Raw genomic sequence first — 17723 nt, 5'->3', positions numbered from 1 at the left:
ATTCTATTAATAATTACTCACACTCATTTTGTTTCAATCTCATAAAACCTTTGTTCATCTTCAAAATACAAATTAAGATATTTTTTATGAAATCCGAGAGCTTTCTGAACCTGCATAGACATGCACCTAGAAAGCAAAAATAATTCAACAATTTCATCTCTTGCGTGTCAGTCTCATGAACACGCATCGAAGACTAACACAGAAGAGAAGAAATTGTTGAATAAAGTCATAATTTTTGTTTTCTTTGCACACAAAAGGTATTCTCGTAGCTTAATAAAATTAAGGTTGAACCACTGATGTCACATGGACTATTTTAACAATGCCCTTACTACTTTTCTGGGCCTTGAATGTGGTAGTTGCCTTGCTGTCTATGCAGGGTCAGAAAGCTCTCGGATTTCATCAAAAATATCTTAATTTGTGATAAGATAAACTAAGGTCTTACAGGTTTGAAACAACAATTTTCATTTTTGGGTGAACTTTGCCTTTAAACCTAAAAAAAATGATCAGACGCATCAGACTGAATTTCTGGTGCCAGAGGCAAGGGATATTCCATTTATCAGTCTAGATTTGAGTCTGATTTACCTTTGGATCAAACTGTGCTCATCCTTTGTGAAAACTATTTTGCCTTTCTCGACGGGTTCTTTTGTCTCTGCTTCATGGGCTAATGAAAATATTTCCTTTAGGAAAAAAATATAATATTATTAAAATAATGTAACAACATTTGATACCAAATCATTGTTATTTCAACTATATACACACATTTACTCACCCTTGTTTTCTTTTCTAGGTACGCTGGAGATACCCAGCCCTGACGGGATGGTGTGATCTTGGTTGGCTTTGTACGGACAAGCCACCTCACAGGATGTGCTGAGTCCAGGACTTCCACAAACTGGCCTTCTTTTAGTACAAAAGCTTCTTTGTTTCCTCCCAGAGGTTGACAATCACTTTTGGCCACATAAATATCAAAAGTCTGCAGAGTGACAAAGACATATACTCATATAAGCGAATTGTATTTTTGTTTGTATTTATGTTTCTAAAGCAATCTAAGCTACAATATGCACAACAAGTTATAATAATTCAAGTTTATTATTAATACTGTTTATTATAAAAAGACTGAGTTACTACCGCTCTTCTATCATCATCTCCATCTGACTCAGACAGTGACTCAGCATTTGCAGAGGACTTGTAGGAATGCATGCGTTTGGGAGAAGGTGTCTGGCCCTGTGAATCGCCACCTAAGCCAAATACAAGTGCAACAATACATAATTTCAAAGAGTACAGCATATTTAGCTTCTTAAACTGCTTTTAGGTGCATATTATTTAATTATCTCAAACATAACTTTTACTACCAAGTGAACTAACCTTTCACTTTAAGCTGGTCTGTATTTGTTGGGGATTGTACACTAACTCTTTTTTCTTCTTCAGCAGTCTGAGCAGTAGGAGCCTCAGTTTTAGACTTCTCTGCCTTGTTTCCCCTGTTTGAGAACATGAATTTAAAAACATTGCAAAGCATTATTTCAAAGAACAAATAAGGGTAAAATTCTGTTACACTGCCATTTTTCTTTATAGGTTAGAGTTCTTGAGATGTCTTTGTGATGGTATACTAACCTAGATTGGTATTCTGTCTCAACATCTGGGGCTGTATCATAATCTGAGTGACAGGATACTACAGGGGAGACAGAATAACAAAAAACAAGTTTAGCTGCTAATGATGTGCAAAATTCTAACACTATGTAAAGCAATTCTTAACGCAATTTAGCATATCTAGAACCAGATTTACTAGCCAGCGCAAACCGCCTTTTGGCATTAACAGTACTTTACGTCAAATTACTGGTATTTGCCAGTTGGTAAAAAACATGCCTTAAAGCAGGTGGTAATTTGTGCTGCTCTTGGTAGATTGTACTGGTCATTATCGAAATGATCTGGCTGCATCTGTGTTCTTCAATGTGCACCTTGTCATTAAATTACATGCAGAATTTTCCCCTCCCATAGGTGGTTTTATGGAATTTTTAGTATGTTTAGTAAATCTGGCCCCAAATTTAAATTTTCATACTGATACCGCAACTCACTAGAGCTGACTGAAATTAGACTTTTTCTTTTCTCCTGGATCTTGCTGTAGGTGTCATCTGCCGGTAGGTCATAGACGAGTCTCAATGACTCCTCTTCTGTATTTAGGGTCGGTACAACCTCCTTCTCAGAGACATTTTCTGTACCTGGTATTTGTGCAGTCTGAATTGTTTGTGATGGCTTCTGAGGTTTACCCACTGTCACATTCCCATTGTAACTAATTGCTCCAAACTTGTTTGCAACTTCACATGTGTAGATTCCAGCATCTTTGTTTGTAACACGGGAAATTTCTAGATGACACCTACCATCGGCATTATGGGTGATTTTGTGCCTTTTCCCAGGCTTGAGATCTACTCCATCTTTAAACCAACGCACAGTGCTTATTTTACCTTCCACAAAACACTCTAGGAATGCAGTGCCACCAAGATCAACATTCTGGTTCTTGAATACTTCTTTAAAGACGAGCCGCATGTCCTTTCTAGTTTTGTAGCCCTTGAAAGCCGCTTGTATTTTAATAGCAGCCTCAAGCATCTCTGGCTCATCCTCAAAATCTACCTCTACACCAGCACCACCTTGTTCTACTTTTGAACTCATCTGTTTGTCAGTATCCACATTTGTGATCTGCTCTGGCATCGTCCCGTCAGGTTGAGTGCTAGATCCTCTGGAAATACCTTTTTCAAGCACAACCTGCTTGACTTTATTATCCATGAGTGGCAAGTTTGGTTCAACTTCCTGTGATGCCTTCAAAGACATTTTTTTAGCTCTCTCCACAGGAATGATCTGTTCTTTGATCTTTTGTCCTGTAATGCTTGTTGCTTTTTCCTTAACATGCTTTGGTACATTTACATTTTTCTCATCTCCACTATCAATGTGTAGCAAGTTTAGTTCTTCCCTCTGCACATCCCTAATGGACATTGCTGTAGCTTTCTCAGCAGGAACTATTTCTTCTTTAAACTGGCTTGTAATTGCAATATGTCTTGCTTTTCCTGTAACATGCATTGGTTCTTTTCCATTATGTTCTTCCACAACTTGCTTGACTTGTACCTTCGGTTCACCTGCTTGTAATTCCTTCTGCACATCTCTAACAGGTATTGTTGTGTCCTTCTGTGCAAAAACTATTTCCTCTTTGGGTTTCTGGTTGGTAATGGCAATATTTGTTACTTTTTCTGTAATATGCTTTGGTGCTTTAATCTTATGTTCATCCACAATCTGCTTCACATTTTTCACATCTTCATTATCAGTGTGTGGTAAATTCAATTCACTTTCCTCTGAATTTGCTGTAGTTTTCTCTACAGTAATTATTTCCTCTTTAACTTTCTGGCTTGTTATTGCAATACTTGGTGCTTTTTCTGTGATATTCCTTGTCATTTTTCCATGATGTTCATCCATGGATTGAACCTTTTCAGTTTCTGGTCTCTTATCCAATGACTTCTGTTTTGGTTTATGGAGGGAGAATTCATCCAACTTGGTTTCCTTGTCCACAATTTGCACTTTTTTTGATTCCAGTTTAAAATACTGATTATTTTCTTCTAAATGACATGGTTGCTCTTGAGATGATTCAATGTGTTTTGCTGTTATCTCTTTGTTATTAAAGCCATATTCTGATATCTTCAAAGTGGTTTGTTTTATGTCGATATCTTGGTTCTTTGCTTCCAAATCATAGGTTTGCCTTTTGGTTTCAACATGCAGCTGGGAGACCTTCTCCTTGCCTTTCTTGTCAACAGTTGGCTCTATAACACTGTGCTGGTCTTGGAGTGAATCATCTGGATGTGTGGCCTTACCCTTTGACCGCGGTGGAGGCTGGGGAACATCTCTGAGTGGTTCCTTGCTCTGTTCAATTGAATCTATGCTAAGAGTTTTCTTTTGAACCTGCCCTGAAATCTCTTCATCCTGCTGATCCAGAGAAATCTTTTTAACCCATTTGGAATCTGTGTCCAACCCTTTTTTTCTTTGATCTTCAGGTACATCGGTCATGAGAGAAGTAATTTCAGGTTCTTCCATGGTGTGACTAAACTCATTCATAACCATTATGGAACTTAGATCTTTTTCCTTTTGTCTCACCAATGATTTTCTCTCGACTTTCTGGTTATCTGTTGGTTTCTCACAGAGATCCTGGAAGTGAACCTCTGATGGCTCTAAGATGTCTGATGCCTCAGTGACTGCAGCTGGTTTCTTATGGACTAGAGCACTGTATGTTTCTTCCACAATGTTTTTTCCTTTTAATCTTGGTGGGGCTTGAGGAATCTCTTTAATTCTAGGTGGCGCTTCTGGAGTGAAAATACAGGAAATGCAACACAATAATTATTTTGAATTCTAAGTAATGTTTTAAGCAAAAATTTAAATTTGGCAAAATTAAAATACACATAAATGTACCTTTTACAACAACAGAAGCTGTTGTCTCCATCCTAGCAGCACAGCATTTGTAGACACCACTGTCCTGACATTTTAAATCATGGATTTGAAGGTGCAATTCAGAGCCATTCTGTTTCATCTCATACGTATTTCCTGGTTTTAGCAACACTGTTCCTTTTTTCCACTGCACGGCAACTCCTGGCTTTGAGAGCTCACATATCAGCAATGCAGTTTCACCTTCTTCAACTTCAAGGTTTTGAAGGTTCTTGCGGAAGAATATAGGTTGCTCTGTACATTTGGAAATATAAAGTTTTGAGTATGAAAAAGTTCTACATGGACAAAAAGTTATAAACGCCTCGGGTTTCGTATGAAACCCTAGTTCCTCGAGGGAATGAGACGCTGCGTCGATATGCTTTGGGAACAAAATGCCCACGCCGCCAGAATTCCAAGGACCTGCATGTGTGAAGCAGGTAGAGAAACAAGGGCGAAAGTAGCCCAGAATAGATGTTGCTAATAATGCAGAAAGGAGCGGCCTCAGCCCACTCTTAGAAAGGACGATAGTAGTCTGAGTAATAGCTGTCAGAAGCATAGAAGGGGCGACCTCAGTCGACTTGTAAAAAGGGCGAAAGTAGCCCGAGTAAAACGAGCGGCCTCAGCCCACTCTTGGAAAGGGCGAAAGTAGCCCAGATAATAGCTGCTAACAAAGCAGAGGAAGGGGCGGCCTTGGCCGACTTGAGAAGGGGCGAAAGTAGCCCGAAGTTAAGTAGTCCTACTAGTGGTAGGAGCATCTGAGTGGAGAGCATAAGAACCCGGAGTGTTGAGGAGGTCTAACTCATAAAACTTCACAAATGTAAGAGGCGTGGACCATCCCGCAGCATTACAAATATTCTGCAGGGAAACCCCTGCCAGGAAAGCCTTGGACGCCGCAACTTTGCGGGTCGAATGGGCCTTGGCTTCCAAAGGAGAGGGAAGACCAGAGGACTTATAGGAGACAGAAATAGCATCCGAAACCCACCTACTTAGAGTTTGTTTAGAAGCTGGAAGACCTTTATTATGGGGACCGAAACACACAAATAACTGGTCCGTCTTCCTCCACAGGGCAGCTCTGTGGACATATGTGCTCGCACTGGACACATACAGTTAAGCTTCTCTTGTCCTGGTTCCGAGAAGGGAGGAGGACAGAAGGCCTGGAGCACTACAGGCCGTGGTACTACTGAGGGCACCTTGGGTACGTAACCTGGTCTAGGGTGCAGAAACGCTTTGACCATCCCAGGGGCAAAGTCCAAGTATGAGGGGGCCACTGAGAGGGCCTGTAAGTCACCAACTCTCTTCACAGAGGAAATAGCCAAAAGAAAGGCTGTTTTAAAGGACAACAGTCTGTCCGAGATTTTCTCAATGGGCTCAAAGGGAGGTTTACATAGAGCCTCTAGTACCACCGCCAAGTCCCACGTGGGGACGCGTGAGCGCACCGGGGGCCTCAGCCTCAATGCACCGCGGAGGAAGCGTGACACCAGGGGAAATCTCCCGAGGGAGGAAGCACCGAAGGGAGCATGGAAAGCATCAGTGGCTGCCACGTAGTCCTTCATCGTAGAGTGTGCGTTACCGGCCGTAAGGCAGGCTTGCAAAAAGTCCAGCACTGAACCTACTGGGCAGTGAACTGGGTCAGTCTCAACCTCGGTTGAGAGACCGGAAGCTAGGAGTTGTGCCCCCTCAGGGGCCACACCCATAACTTCCATATCTCCGGGCGGGGGTGCAAGATCGCACCCCCTGCCTGTGAGAGGAGATTTCTCCTGACGGGAATTTCCCACAGAGGGCCGTGTAGAAGAGAAATCAGGTCTGAGAACCATACTCGACCCGGCCAGAATGGCGCCACTAGCAAGAGGCGAATTCCGTCCTGGCGCACTCTCTCCAGAACTCCTGGGAGCAGAGCGATCGGGGGAAAGCGTACAGACGAAGCCTCGGCCACGTCTGCACCATAGCATCCAGTCCCGGGGAGCTGGATGACTCAGAGAGAACCAAAGGGGACATTGTGTGGTCTCCTGGCTTGCAAAACGATCCACTTGGATCAACCAAATTTGCTCCAGATGACTTCCACTACATCTGGGTGGAGTCTCCATTCCCCGGGCCTCAGCCCCTGCCTCGACAGGACATCTGCTCCCACATTGAGATGTCCAGGAATATAAACTGCTCTCAGTGAGAGAAGTTTTCCCTGGGACCGCACAAGGATCTGGTGTGCCAACTTGTTCAAGGGGCGTGACTGCAGACCTCCTTGGTGGTTGATGTAGGCGACCACCAACACATGGACCAACACATGGTGATCTCTCAGGTCTGGAAGGAAGTGTTTCAAAGCTAGAAACACAGCCCGCATCTCCAGGCAATTGATATGCCACGTGAGATGGTGTCCACTCCACAGACCCTGGGCTGAGCGGCCACTCATGACCGCTCCCCATCCGGTGAGGGAAGCGTCCGTCGTTAGTGTCACACGACGACATGGAGCTCCCAGCACCGGACCTTGAGATAAGAACCAAGGCTTCTTCCATATGTCCAGGGCACGAAGGCAGCGCCGCGTGACCCTGATCAAGCGGAATGGGTTGCCCCTCAGGGAAAACCCGTTGGTCCTGAGCCACCACTGTAAAGGTCTCATATGCAGCAGGCCAAAAGGAATCACGTTGGACGCTGCTGCCATGAGACCTAGCAGAACTTGAAACTGCTTTACAGTGAGTGAACGGCCTTCTTTGACTCTCTTGACTGCGCAGAGGATCGACTCTATCCGAGCGGGAGACATTTGTGCCCGCATCGTGGTCGAGTCCCAAACTACTCCTAGATAAGTGGTTCTCTGAGCTGGAGAAAGAACACTTTTCTTGGATTTTAGTCTTAACCCCAGAGCTTTCATATGGGCGAGAACGACATTTCGATGTCGAACAGCCACATCTCTTGACTGAGCCAGTATAAGCCAGTCGTCTATGTAGTTTAGTATGCGGATGCCCTGGTGTCGCAAAGGAGCCAGCGCAGCATCCACACACTTGTGAAAGTTCAGGGTGAGAGTGTTAGACCAAAAGGAAGAACTCTGTATTGGTAAGCTTTGCCCCCAAAAGTGAACCTGAGGAACTTCCTGTGTTGTGGAAGGATGGAGACGTGGAAGTAAGCGTCCTTGAGATCTATCGTGACAAACCAGTCCTCGGACTTGTTTTGAGACACGACCTGCTTGACAGTAAGCATTTTGAATTTGAGTCTCAGTACTGCATGATTTAGGCAGTCTGAGATCTAGAATTGGACGCAAGCCTCCATCCTTCTTTGGAACTATGAAGTAGCGGCTGTAGAACCCGCACTCCATAAGATGAGGAGGGACCACCTTGATGGCCTCCTTCCACAAGAGAGTTTCTACCTCTTGTTCCATAATCAGAGCCTGCTGAGGGGCCACGATAGTGGTGGTAACCCCTTGAAAAAATGGCGGATGAGTGCCGAACTGAATCTTGTAACCTCTTTCTACAGTCTGCAGGACCCATTGAGATACATTTGGCAGAAGTTTCCACGCTGCTAAATGATCTACTAAGGGAATCAGCCTCTCGAGGCTGATCTCTGATGGATTTTGAGATGGCGAATCCCTCTGCACCGCAACGCGAATGGGCGGATGCAGAGAAAGAGACTCGCGAGAGACCGCTGCGCCCTGAAGCACCGGGTATGGCAGGGTTAGCAGACCGGTCTCTTGAGGGTACTGGGGGATGTTATTATTTCCCCAGGGAGGTCTGCCCTCAGAAGCCCTGGGCCACTGGCGTCAGGGCTTCTTTGTCGAGGACTTCTTCGCCTGAAGGACGGCCCTCATGTCACCCTTAGGCTTAGAATCCCCCGGCTTGGTGCGCCTACGGGACTCCCGTTGCTCTCTTTGGGGAGGAGTCTGCGTGGCGACGCTCCGCTTCTGCTCATCGTGGTATGAGGAGCGAGTACTCGGGCGGGGCTGTTCCCGTCCCACAGCCCCAGAGCGGCGAGGAAGATATCTCTGGAATCCCGCCGCCTGTTGCCGTGCCTGTTGAAACCTGTCGACGACGGAGGGAACCGCGTCGCCGAACAGGCCAGATGGCACAAGCAGGGCATCTAGAAGGAAGACCCTGTCGCAGTCTTTCATTTCTGACAGGGTCAGCCAGAGATGTCTCTCTGCGACCACCATAGCTGCCATAGACCGCCCAATGGCATGGGCAGTCTCCTTGGTGGCACGCAGAGCGAGGTCAGCAGTCCGACGCAGCTCGTTGACGTCGACTGCCGCCCCGTCCTCACCCTCATCTAGCTCTTTCAGCAGATCGGCCTGGTATTCCTGCAACACCGCCATGGTGTGCAGACAAGCTCTGGCCTGACCTGCTGCCGAGTACCCTTTCCCCAGCAAAGCAGATGTCATCCTGAGCGGTTTGCTGGGGAGTGCCTCGGTGTGGAGATCGGGGAAAAACGGCAGGCCTCGGTGTGGAGGTTGGGTTTTGGGGCGCAAAAACCTTTCATCTAGTTTTGTCTTGTGTTTTTGCTCACCGGTCACCACGTCCGGCCAACTGATGTTGAGTTTGGCAACAGCACGGGTGACCACCTCCACTAACTCCTCATACTCGACCGGCTGGGAGAGCGTGGGACACCTCATCTCCTCAGAGGAAGATAAACGAAGGGACAAGTGCTCCTCCTGGTGGGAAGAAGCCACGGTGCGGGCTTCCACCCCAGAGAGGGGCAATGATCTGCCAGAGGAGGATGGAGAAAGGGGCTCGCCCGTTTCCAAACTCGATAGCAGATCCATCTGCTATCCCCACGAATGCAGGCACCGCTCTGCCTCAGCAGCAGCGGGACCTGATCCACGAGGAATGCTGGTGAGGGCTCCTTCCTCGAAAAGTGCCCTCCGGGAGCGAAGCGTGCGGAGTGGCAACCGCAAGCAATGCACACAATCAGCCTCCTCAAAGGAACACAAAATGTGTGTGTCCTCAGCCGTAATATAGCATTGGCATGGAGGAACACAACGTTTGTAATGCTTGCTATCGCCATTTTAGTTTTCTCTATCTATGTCAGCACTCAAATAAAAGTAGAGCAAACTGGCTCAGAAAAACAGTGCTGACGGACAAACATACACACAGAGCGCGACTGAAAGACAGAAGCTGCCGGCTGCATTCACCGCATGTGCTTTATAGCTTCTTGGTTCCTGACGTCACCCCATCCGTGACGTCACACGCACTTCTCTATTGGACTGATTACACACGTGATTCAGAGCGTGGTCACGCTAGAGGCGTTCCCAAAGCGTATCGACGCAGCTCGACGTTTCCGATGGGGAACTGCTATGATTCATTAAAATAAAACTACAATAGTACCTTTAACTGTAATGGAACAATTAGTCACCAGGCTTCCAGCACAACATTTATAGGTCCCACTGTCCTGAGTTGTTACTTCATTGATCTGAAGCTGTAGTTTGCGGCCATCCTGTTTAATCTCATATTTTTTACAAGCCTTAAGTATTACTGCTCCCTTATTCCACTGCACAGAAACTCCAGGTTTAGAGAGCTCACAGCACAATGTGACTGTCTTACCCTCCTCTGCTTCCTGGTTTTGGAGCTCCTCAGAGAAGAACAAGGGATGTTCTAGTGAAGGAAAACAGATGGAAAATACTTATATCTTTACATGCACACAAAAAATGGACACATGAACAGACTAATGATTTGATTACCCTGTCACAACTATAAAAAAGGTGGAAAATGGAATCAAATCACTCACCCTTTACCACAATAGAAGCAGTTGTCACCATGCTACCAGTAAAACATTTATAAGAGCCACTATCTTCACTTTTCAGGTCACGTATCTGGAGCTGTAGCACACAGCCATCTTGTTTCATCTCGTATTTGTTTCCCGGTTTTAGCAACACTGTTCCCTTTTTCCACTGTACAGCAACTCCAGGTTTTGAGAGCTCACAGCTCAGGGTGACTGTCTTACCTTCCTCAGCTTCAACGTTTTGTAGGTTCTTGCAGAAGAATATTGGTTGCTCTGGACATGGGGAAATAAAAATTCATTTCATGTTTCTACCATTTGTGGCTACATTCACAAAATCTGCTCTTAATAAATTATCATAAAGTGCTGGTTTAATAACAAGAAATGTTGTTAGAGTGCTCTACGTGGAAAGAGTAATTCATACCTTTCACTGTAACAGAGCAAGTAGTCACCAGGTTCCCAGCACAACATTTGTAGGCCCCACTGTCCTGAGCTTTTAGATCACTGATCCGAAGCTGCAGCTGACGGCCATCCTGTTTTATCTCATATTTTTTACTAGGCTTCAAAAGCACTGTCCCCTTCGTCCACTGCACTGAAACTCCAGGTTTAGAGAGCTCACAGTGCAAAACTGCTGTCTTACCCTCCTCTTCTTGTTGGTTTTGGAGCTCCTTAGAGAAGAACAATGGCTTTTCTTGATAGGGAACATAAAAACATGTTGTCATATGTTCAACAATTGAACAGATCAATAAATGAATTTGTATTTCAAAAGTCAAAATGTGAAAAAAATGGTATTTAAACAAATCACTTACCTTTTACCACAAGAGAAGCAGTTGTGACCAGTCTCCCAGCACAACATTTGTAGGCCCCACTGTCCTTCATTGTTAGCTCATGGATCTGAAGCTGTAGTTTGCTGCCATCCACTTTAATCTCATATTTTTTACTAGGCTTTAAAAGATTTGCTCCTTTCTTCCACTGCACTGAAACACCAGGTTTAGAGAGCTCACAGCACAATATGGCTGTCTTACCCTCCTCTGCTTCTTGGTTTTGGAGCTCCTCAGAGAACAACAAAGGATGTTCTGGTGAAGGAAAATCAAAAATATCTACATTGTTACATGCTCAAAAGAAAATCAACGGGACACATGAACAGTCAAAAAATGTTATACCAAACACCATCTTATAGCAATCACCTTTTACCACTAGAGAAGCAGATGTGATTAGGCTACCAGCACAACATTTGTAGGCCCCAATGTCCTGAACTGTTAGCTCATTGATCCGAAGTTGTAGTTGACGGCCATTCTCTTTAATCTCATACTTTTTACTAGGCTTCAAAAGCACTGTTCCCTTCTTCCACTGCACTGAAACTCCAGATTTAGAGAGCTCACAGCACAATATGGCTGTCTTACCCTCCTCTGCTTCCTGGTTTTGGAGCTCCTCAGAGAAAAACAATGGCTTTTCTGGTAGGCGAAAACAAAAATATATATGTCTTTACATGCTCAGCCTAAAAAAGCATAATGTCAATTGTCAAAATTTGAAAAAAAAAACTGCATTTGATAAATTTACTCACCTTTTACCAGAAGAGAAGCAGCTGTAATCAGGCTTCCAACACAACATTTGTAGGCCGCACTGTCCTGAGTTGTTAGCTCATGGATATAAAGCTGTAGTTGGCTGCCATCCTGTTTTATCTCATATTTGTTACTAGGCTTCAAAAGCACGGTTCCCTTCTTCCACTGCACAGAAACTCCAGGTTTAGAGAGCTCACAGCACAATATGGCTGTCTTACCCTCTTCTGATTCCTGGTTTTGGAGCTCCTCAGAAAAGTACAACGGCTTTTCTGGAAGGGGAAAACAAAAATATCTCTGTCTTTACACACTCAGCAGAAAAAAAGCACATATGAATACATTAATGACTTATGTCAAAGGTCAAAATATGAAAATTTGACGTTTTACCAATTTTCTCACCTTTTATCACAACAGACGCAGTTGTAGCCAGGCTCCCTACACAACATTTGTAGGCCCCACTGTCCTGAGTTGTTAGCTCATGGATATAAAGCTGTTGCTGGCGGCCATCCTGTTTTATCTCATATTTGTTACTAGGCTTCAAAAGCACTGTTCCTTTCTTCCACTGCACAGAAACTCCAGGTTTAGAGAGCTCACAGCACAATATGGCTGTCTTTCCCTCCTCTGCTTCTTGGTTTTGGAGCTCCTCAGAAAAGAACAATGGCTTTTCTGTAGAGGGAAAACAAAAGCATAAATGTCTTTAATCTGTTCATGTGTCTATTTGCTTTTTGTTGAAATTAATCAATTCTTTTGTCAAAGGTCAAAATGTGGAAAACTGGCATTTGAAAAATCCACTAACCTTTTATTACAAGAGATGCATTTGTGACCAGGCTCCCAACACAACATTTGTAGGCCCCACTATCTTGAGCTGTTAGCTCATTGATTCGAAGCTGTAGTTGATGACCATCTTCTTCAATCTCATATTTTCTACTTGGCTTCAGCAACACTGTTCCCTTCTTCCACTGCACTGAAACTCCAGGTTTAGAGAGCTCACAGCACAATATGGCTGTCTTACCCTCCTCTGCTTCTTGGTTTTGGAGCTCCTCAGAGAAGAACAATGGCTGTTCTGTAGAAGGTAAACAAAAAATATGCATCTATGCTTTATTGAAAGTCAACTGAAAAGATGAAAAAGGATTAATGATTGACTGATTTTTATGTCCAAATATTTTCATGTCCCTTACCCTTTACCACAAGAGAAGCAGTTGTCACCAGACTGCCAGCACAACATTTATACGAGCCACTATCTTCATATTTCAGGTCCCATATTTGTAGCTGCTGTAGACAGCCATCTTGTTTCATCTCATACTTGTCTCCTGGCTTTAGCAACACTGTTCCCTTCTTCCACTGCACAGCAACTCCAGGTTTAGAGAGCTCACAGGTCAAGGTGGCTGACTCACCTTCCTCTGCTTCAAGACTTTGGAGTTCCTCTTCGAAGACAATCGGTGATTCTGGAGAATACAAAATAAATTTGAACCTTACTACCTGAAAAGAAGCTAATCTTTTGCTGGATCACTCCATGCTTACTCATTTTCCTATCCAGTGTATATACACATGACCCTGGACCACAAAACCAGTCAAAAGTCACACAGGTATATTTACACAGGTATAACAGCCAACGATACACTGTATGGGTCAAAATTATCGTTTTTTCTTTTATGCCACAAATCATTAGGATATTAAGTAAAGATTATGTTCCATGAAGATATTTTGTACATTTCCTACCAAAAATATATCAAAACATAATTTTTGATTAGTAATATGCATTGCTAAGAACTTCAGTTGGACAACTTTAAAGGGGATTTTCTCAATATTTAGATTTTTTTTGCACTCTCAGATTTTTAGATTTTCAAATAGTTGTATCTCAGCCAAATATTGTCCTATCCTAACAAACCATACATCAGTGGAAACCTTATTTATTCAGTATGATGTATACATTTCAAATAATTGATGCTTATGACTGGTTTTGTGGTCCAGGGTCACATATTGTTTCATCTCTACTTTTTGTATTTTATTCAAGAGTCAGGAATTGAACAAGTTTATAGAATTCTAACATTTTATTCTAAAAATCACATACCTTTCACATCAATAGATGCGATGGTCACCAAGCTACCAGCACAACATTTGTAGATGCCACTGTCCTGACTGTTTAACTCATGTATCAGAAGCTGTAATTTACAGTCATCTTGATTCATCTCATATTTGTTTCCTGGTCGAAGCAACACCATTCCCTTCTTCCACTGCACTTCCACTCCAGGTTTAGAGAGTTCACAGCTCAGTACTGCAGTTTCACCTTCTTTTACTTCTTGCCTTTGGAGCTCCTCACAGAAATACAGAGGTTGTTCTGGATGCAGCAAATAAGTGTGTTAATGTTAACTGATGTGTAGTCTAAAAACTCATCTTGGAAGCTAAATTGAATATACTATACCTTTCACTTCCAGAGATGCTGATGTCACTAGACTACCAACACAGCATGTGTAGACACCACTGTCTTGACTTGTGAGTTCATGGATCTGAAGCTGCAGTTCACCACCATTCTGATTTATTTTATACTTCCTTCCAGGCTTTAGCAGCACAGATCCCTTCTTCCACTGTACGGCAGCCCCAGGTTTTGAAAGCTCGCAGCAAAGCAAGGCAGTTTCCCCCTCTTCTGCTTCTTGACACTCAAGCATCTTGATGAAGTACAAAGGTTGCTCTGAAAAGTAAATTGTAGTATTTCAATTATTCAGTCTTTATGAGTTAAAAAGTCTTTAATAAGTTATTTCAATTTTTTTTGAATATTTAATATTTTCTTATTGTACTTTTTGTCCATGAAGGGTCACTTTTATGTATTCCTAGGTTTCAGTCAAAAACCCAATGATGACATTCAATCCAAAAATACAGAAAATCAGACGGGGGCAAATACTTTTTCCACAACATCATATTATGGCCCTCTAATATCACGCTTCTCACCTTTGACTATAATAGATGCCGTTGTAACCAGGTTTCCAGAGTAGCACTTGTATGCGCCACTATCCTCACGTGTCAGGTCATGGATCTGTAGCTGTACTTTGCAGCCGTCTTGTTTCATCTCATATTTGTTTCCCGGTCTTAGTCGTATTGCCCCCTTCTTCCACTGCACTTCAACTCCAGATTTAGAGAGCTCACAGCAAAGGAAAGCTGTCTCACCCTCCTCTGCTTCCTGGTTATGGAGTTCCTCACAGAAGAAAAGAGGTTGCTCTGAAAAGGTAGAGCAAATTAACATTAACTACATGTAGCTTTGCATGAAAATGGTATCTTTTAGTCCTTTCCTCAAACACTATCTAGTGATAGATGAATAACCATTCCCCAATTAAAAACCTAAATAATCATTACAGTGTTATATAATTATTAGTGTTTTAAGTGATCTACAGTAAATGTAAAAATAGTGGGAATGACCACGAACAATTAAACATCCAATAACTAATACTACAGCTAATCTAAATATACACCATAATCATTATGGTATATCGTGCATTCCTACCTTTAACAATAATATTAGCTCGTGTTTCTATGTTGCCAGCACAGCATCTGTAGGTACCACTATCGTGACTTGTGAGGTCATGGATCTGAAGTTGTACTTCATTGCCCTCTTGCGTCATTTCGTACTTCTGTCCATTCTTTAGCAGCATTGCCCCCTTCTTCCACTGTACTTGCACTCCAGGTTTAGAGAGCTCACAATACAGAAAGGCTGTTTCACCTTCCTCTGCTTCTTGGTTTTGGAGTTCCTCACGGAAAAACAAAGGAGTCTCTGTGGCAAAAGAGGAGAAGAAAGTTTTTAAACAAATGTTCATAATGCAAAAAAACCAACATGCTTATATTTTATGAACACATCTTTAATGAATGTATGCATTTTATAAAGTACTACTAAATTAAAAGTTCATGCATAGATCAAATCCTCAAAATCAAATTAAATAAATAGACCAGCAATTATTTTGGTTCTTACCTTTTACAGTAATACTGGCCCTTGTCTCAATGCCATCGGCACAACACCTGTAGGCCCCACTGTCTTGACTTGTGAGGTCATTGATCTGTAGCTGGAACTCACATCCATCCTGTTTCATCTCATATTTGTCACTAGGACTAAGAAGAATTGCTCCCTTCTTCCACTCAACCACAACTCCAGGTTGAGACAATTCACAGCACAAGAAAGTAGTCTCACCCTCTTCTGCTTCTTGGTTTTGGAGCTCCAGGCAGAAAAACAAAGGACGTTCTGAGAGCAAGCAAAAAGCCATTAGGTATAAACTACTGTACAAATTAAATTTGTGTATTGATTTGTAAACAGTTCAGTTCTGATATGCCTAAGAATTACAACAGATAAATCTACCATAACAACTTCTGAAACTAAAAAATAAGCATTTAACAATTTATTAGTGAAAAAATAAAAATAAACCAAATACACTTAAAAAAGTTTAATGTATAGTATAGTATAGTTTATTAAGTTTAAAAAATGTTGAAATGGTGACAACGGTGACAAAAAACTTCAAATCTTTAAAGTTAGAGCAAATACGTTTCCAGCCGTTCCTACCTTTGACTGTAAGAGTAGCACTACTCTGCATGTCTCCTGTGTCGCACATGTAAATCCCAGCATCCTCTTTTCTGACTTTGTGAATCAAAAGAACATTACGTTTCCCATGTTTTAGAGGTTCATACTTTTCCCCGGGGAGCAGGGTTACATTATTTCGTTTCCAGGTGACAGGTGTGCAGGTGTCAGAAGTCACACAGGACAGGGTGGCAGAATCTCCCTCAAAAATGGTCATGTCCTTCAGTCTTTCTTCTATGAAAACTACAAAGAAAAAATGCACAGTTTTACATTGTGGTATACTTTTAAATATCAGTTTATCTGCTGGTTAATAGTAATTAACTGAAAGAAATTGTTTGCAATAAGGATCCTTAGACTCACCTTTAGGTTTGCTGTTCACGCGAAGACGAGCAGAAGTCTTTTCATCTCCCACCACAAAATTAACAACACCTGACTCTTCAGTTGTGGTCATAGTGAGCACCAAGTGATGTTCTCGACCACAGATACTCATCTGGTTCATCTCGTTCTCTTGAAGTACATTGGAACCAAGCCACCAAACTCCATCAAGGATGTTCTCATGCGAAAGCTCACACACAAAGTGTGCGCTCTCGCCTGCAGTAACCGTCAAGTCACGCAGTCCTTTCACAATCCTCACAAGCTCTAGAAAAAAAACCCGAATAAAGGAACACCTCTGTTGTGAATGTACAGGAGTCCTTGGAGTCTATTTATGTTTTAACTTCATTGTTAACTTTTTATGTAAGGCTTGTGTTGATTTACCTGTCACTCTGAGGGTCGCGGTAGTCTTTTTGCCTCTGACGCTGCACGTGTACACACCAGCATCCTGCACTCTTAGTTTCCTAATTTCGAGCTCCTGAGTGGAACCTTTGCGGTGGAGGGTATATCGCCCACCTTGTGTGATCTGATTTGCCTCTTTTCTCCAGGTCACTGGAGCATTATCGTTAGAGAGCAAACAACTAAACAGGACAGAATCCCCCTCCACTGCTTCTTGACTCTCAAGTTCTTTCTCAAAGAACACAGAGGCAGCAGCTGTGAGAGGTGTAAGAAGTATGATCTCAACAACAGCTCAAAAGTATTTTAAGAGAAAAATGGCAATTTAGAAATCATGTAGAAATGTTAATTGGTAGAGTTTATGATATGAAATGACACTGTGTATGACCCTGAGATTCATGAAGGGTATCATACAGGGTTCATGAAAGGATCATGAGGGCATCAATAGTGGTGGAAATGGCAGAGGTTCTGTTGAGAAACCGTAGTTAAGGAACCAGGAGAGATTTTTTCATTATTCTGGGGCAATTTATAAAGACTTGCATGGTTTAATATACTGTAAACGATGTCTCTTACTAAAATATGTAGTGGAAAACCCATTAAATATTTACGTTATTTAAAAAATCCACATTGTTTTATACATATTTTGGACTATAGGGGATGCCATTACTTTGATTACATAAAAAGGTTGCACTCAGTGA

General features: G+C 42.7%; 1 protein-coding gene across 1 annotated transcript in view; it reads right to left on the bottom strand.

The window, feature by feature from the left end:
• obscna (obscurin, cytoskeletal calmodulin and titin-interacting RhoGEF a) overlaps positions 1–17723 on the bottom strand; it is a 61988-nt gene that overhangs the window by 20187 nt on the left and 24078 nt on the right. The window contains exons 27-49 of the mRNA XM_073819850.1: positions 17014–17283; positions 16618–16896; positions 16243–16500; positions 15661–15927; positions 15199–15465; positions 14649–14915; positions 14125–14391; positions 13774–14040; positions 12881–13147; positions 12499–12765; positions 12102–12368; positions 11708–11974; positions 11331–11597; positions 10568–10834; positions 10153–10419; positions 9753–10019; positions 4441–4707; positions 2070–4334; positions 1609–1666; positions 1363–1475; positions 1126–1235; positions 770–970; positions 583–677 (exon numbers count right to left, since the gene is read on the bottom strand). Coding sequence (XP_073675951.1) covers positions 583–677; positions 770–970; positions 1126–1235; positions 1363–1475; positions 1609–1666; positions 2070–4334; positions 4441–4707; positions 9753–10019; positions 10153–10419; positions 10568–10834; positions 11331–11597; positions 11708–11974; positions 12102–12368; positions 12499–12765; positions 12881–13147; positions 13774–14040; positions 14125–14391; positions 14649–14915; positions 15199–15465; positions 15661–15927; positions 16243–16500; positions 16618–16896; positions 17014–17283 — 7387 coding nt within the window. The remainder of the gene's footprint in view (positions 1–582; positions 678–769; positions 971–1125; positions 1236–1362; positions 1476–1608; positions 1667–2069; positions 4335–4440; positions 4708–9752; positions 10020–10152; positions 10420–10567; positions 10835–11330; positions 11598–11707; positions 11975–12101; positions 12369–12498; positions 12766–12880; positions 13148–13773; positions 14041–14124; positions 14392–14648; positions 14916–15198; positions 15466–15660; positions 15928–16242; positions 16501–16617; positions 16897–17013; positions 17284–17723) is intronic.

This window comes from Garra rufa, chromosome 15 (assembly GCF_049309525.1).
Source record: "Garra rufa chromosome 15, GarRuf1.0, whole genome shotgun sequence".
Taxonomy (NCBI): domain Eukaryota; kingdom Metazoa; phylum Chordata; class Actinopteri; order Cypriniformes; family Cyprinidae; genus Garra; species Garra rufa.
The sequence above is the reverse complement of the archived record's forward strand: the minus strand, read 5'-3'. Positions and strand labels throughout refer to the sequence as shown.